Consider the following 3,945-nt stretch of genomic DNA (forward strand, 5'->3'; position numbering starts at 1 on the left):
TACTTTCTTGAAAATCCTCACCCACAAATGTTGCTCTCAACAAAATAAAGCTTGATACTACATTTTTCTTTATTAGTAAACTTTTAAGATGCTAATAATTAGACACTTCACACATAATTGATTACTATAATAAGGCAATGTCTAATGTGGGTCCACGTGTGTGTAACCATTAGCATGTCACATTTTCATTGTTATCATTATCTCCTTTTTTATTTATGAAACAACTAATTTCACAATTTTTACACACTAAAATTGCATTAAATTTTATTAGTTTTTTAATATTTATTCCAAAAGGTCTTTTCCAATAAAACGAAATACATATTATAAAAGCATCTTTATGACGGTATAATAAAATATTCTCAATGATAAGCTTCTTTTAAACATAGTTTTCAGTAAGACTTGGTCAGGCTGGTTGTGTTGTAATCATGGAAAAGTGATGAAAAGTTGATGACAAAATCATTCCATTGGTGGTCCCTAATGCAAAACATAGGTTTGAATTATTTACAATTTATGTAGTCTCCTCTATATTTCTCACCCTTTACATTTTAATATTATACATTTTTTCTGGATTATTGGACAAACTTTATCAACATTTTACATCAAATCTAGAATGGTACTTAAAATGCTAGCACATCAATTATGATGTATTTATTAAACTAGAAAAATGATTTGATAATGTTGAAGCTCTTAATTTTGCTTATGTTATCATATATATATATATATATATATATATATATATATATATATATATATATATATATATATATATATATATAATGGATAACTAATGAATTCAATTTTTTTATTAGATTTGACTGGTATTGTTTTTTCTATTGAGTATTAAAATTATACTATTTGATATTTTAAAATTAGTAATCATTCGTGTATTCTGAAAATACAATAGAAGAACGGTACATAAAAATTCAGTAAAGAATCTAGATTCATGACTAACTCAACTAAGAATATGGAATCACTCAGTCTTTGAAGGCAGAGGTGTCTGAGATTTGGGAAGGTTTTGTGCATACAAATTATGTAACATTTTAACATAGTCATCAATGTTGGAAAGTGTCCAATTTTGAGTGGTTATAGGAGGAAGATACTTGACAGTAAGTGGTGCTGGTCTGACATGCAAGCTACCTTTTCTCCATGCCAGATGAGTACCTGTTAGCACCATTGGAACAATTGGAAGACCGGTTTGCAGAGCCAAATGAACAAAACCCTACACAGAAAATCAAGGAATAATGATTCACAGATTAGTTTCAATTGAGAAAACAAACATTTTTTTAACTTGTTTTTTTGATGGCACATTTGATCCTTATAAGTGCAATTGAGAAAACAAACTAGAATATATATGCAAAGAAGAAACTGAAGGTGGGAAATTACTTTTTTGAAAGGTAGAAGTCGTCCATTTTTAGACCTTGTGCCCTCTGGGAAAATTATCAGTGACAGATTGTTCTTCACAACTGCATGAGCTGCCTAAGCATTACATTCATCACAGATCACAATTTTACACTAGTGCATCATTGATGATGATGATGATGAAGAAGAAGAAGAAGGGAAAATGTTAAATACCTTTTTCATGGACTCAATTGCTGCCATTGGATTGGACCGATCTATACGAAGATGATTGGCCAAAACATAAAGTTGGCCAAATAGAGGATACCATATGATCTGCAAGAAAGAGTTGTTAACAACTTTCTGAGTCTGTCATGGCAAAAGATTGGTTTACTCTGAAATCGGCTTAAATGAGATGTCATAGTACATGGTGATACTTAATACGAGTTCTAACAAAAATAAGTTTCTAAATCTTTATTTAGAAGCTTTGACAATAACAAGTACAAAGTTGAGTGTGTGGTGAAAATTTTCCCACAAAGCAATGCAAGACACCAATGCATGTGAGTAGTTTTAAGTCATGCATAGGAAAATTGTTATGCTTAACCACAAAGCACTACAACATACCTCTTTCTTTGCAATACCTACAGTACCTGTAGGAGTCAACCACATTATCAGAAATATGTCAATTGGAGATGCATGGTTGCTGATGTAAATGGCCTTCTTGTTGGAGTACTCAGCACCTTCAATTTTTATAGGATTCCCAAGAATCCACATCTGCATTAATGCTTTGAATATCATTCACAACTTGCACAATCCTAAAACATTAGTGAAGTATCACTAAAACCTCTTAACTTAAATAGTATTTTCAAGCTGCAGAAGATTCAAATGTTCAATCTGTCCTAAAATTCTAAACAACCAAACAAATTATTAAACAAGATTCAATCATTTTATATAGTGATTGTGAGTCATATATAACAACAAGTAAACATAAAAAAACTCAAGAAAATTATTAGAACATCAATTCACTCCAAAATATGCAGCAGCATCAAGAAAGTTGAAACAATTTCCAAAATGAATGCAGCTTACCAGCATTCTGCCAGTCACATGGCCATATATGTTTCCTTGCCTAATCCTCTCATAGGGCCATGGTATAAGCACAAGCATGATCAATGCCCAGATAAATGTTGTGATCATCATAGAAACAAAACAAGTCACAATTCTGATCCAAGATATGATCACAGGAACCCATCCATCATCATCATCAACAAAAACACCCATCTTAGACCCTCTTTCAGATTCATCTTTTATTGAAACGTTTGGATTATCTACCACCCTCTTCTCAGAACTTGTGCTAAAAAAGCTATCCATTCTTCTACTCCTCAAAAAAGCACCAAACCTGGAATTCTCCATGAGTGCTCAAAATCCCTGAAGAGTGCAAAGAAAGCAGATCAGATAAAAATTCACTTCAAGTATCACATTCTGTTTGGTTGTTTGGAAAATCTCACTGACAAAAATTACCCAATAGGAAAAGAATAATCGATCATGGTCAAGAAAAACCAACTATTTCACATTTCATACACTAAAATCCGTTTCTTTGTTCTACTAGATTGTTGTAAGCAACCAAATAACCTTTGATCCAAACATTTTTTATTTTCATTGTTATTTCTTGAGTTTCCTGAACAACCTCGACATAGTTCAATCATACAAAAAGACTTTGTCCCTTTCAACTCAGTAGGAAGCAAGTACACACCCAATCAGCTCCATGATCACAGAAAAAGACACAGTCAGAGAGAGAGACAGAAAGAAAAGAACACAAAAAACAAATAAAGTTATGTTCTCTTTTCTCAGGAAACTAAATGAAGAAGATGGTAACCTTAAACTTTTATCTTCAATCCCCAGAAGTAGAAAAACAATAACAAATGTCAAAAGCGGTTCAAACTACAACTTTTTTATTTTTATTTTTTAATTTATGACAGTGTGAAGGCAAAGGTGTTGTCTTTTTCCTACCCAGTTTTCTGAGCAAACAGAGAAACCAAAACCATGTTTTTTGTTTTCAAGAAACCCCTCAAACCAAACACTCCTTAATCCTTACCAAGCTTGTGACTTTGTGGGGGAAAGTGTGGAAAAACAACAGAGAGAAAGAAAATTGAGGAAGAGAAGTGAAAAGTTGAACACTGATTTGGATGTTAGGGAATTGTAGCAAATGAGAGACGAAGCAGAGTGAAGACAGAACAATGGTCAGTGCCAAGATTTTGATGAATGACAGTATGTCATTGGGAATAACAGACATGACAATTGTAAAAGGCAGAATACAGACAAAAACCACATACTTTTCCTCACATCTATTAAACTTTTTTATTAAGTGACATTTAATAATTATTTTAAATACTTAAAAACTATAAAAATATATTTTCTCTCATTCTTTATTTGTCAAAATTTTTAAAAAAATTATCTTTTTAGAATTTAATTATATATTTATCATTTTTTTATTAAAACCTTATCTTTACAATAACTTTTAAGTAATTTATACATAAAGTTATTGTATTAGATCAAAAGAAAATTTGATAAAATAAAAAAGTATACAACTATTTTAAAATAATAATATTTTTT

At 31.0% G+C, this 3,945-nt stretch overlaps 1 protein-coding gene across 2 annotated transcripts; it reads right to left on the bottom strand.

Moving 5' to 3' along the window:
• Positions 1-876: 876 nt before the first annotated feature.
• LOC114188824 (1-acyl-sn-glycerol-3-phosphate acyltransferase-like) lies at positions 877-3,584 on the bottom strand. Of its 2 annotated transcripts, none has more exons than XM_028077471.2 (6): positions 3,428-3,584; positions 2,422-2,760; positions 1,960-2,109; positions 1,573-1,671; positions 1,384-1,476; positions 877-1,219 (listed from the first exon to the last, which is right to left on the bottom strand). In XM_028077471.2, exons 2-6 carry the CDS (start codon positions 2,743-2,745, stop codon positions 971-973), a joined length of 915 nt encoding a protein of 304 aa, XP_027933272.1. In that variant the 5' UTR covers positions 2,746-2,760; positions 3,428-3,584; the 3' UTR covers positions 877-970. The 2 variants fall into 2 exon arrangements, with proteins under 2 accessions (XP_027933272.1, XP_027933273.1); XM_028077472.2 differs by having other exon boundaries at positions 3,343-3,584.
• Positions 3,585-3,945: the final 361 nt, after the last annotated feature.

This window comes from Vigna unguiculata, chromosome 6 (genome assembly GCF_037176805.1).
Source record: "Vigna unguiculata cultivar grain cowpea cultivar isolate G323 ecotype 2 chromosome 6, ASM3717680v1, whole genome shotgun sequence".
In the NCBI taxonomy this organism is placed as follows: Eukaryota; Viridiplantae; Streptophyta; class Magnoliopsida; order Fabales; family Fabaceae; genus Vigna; species Vigna unguiculata.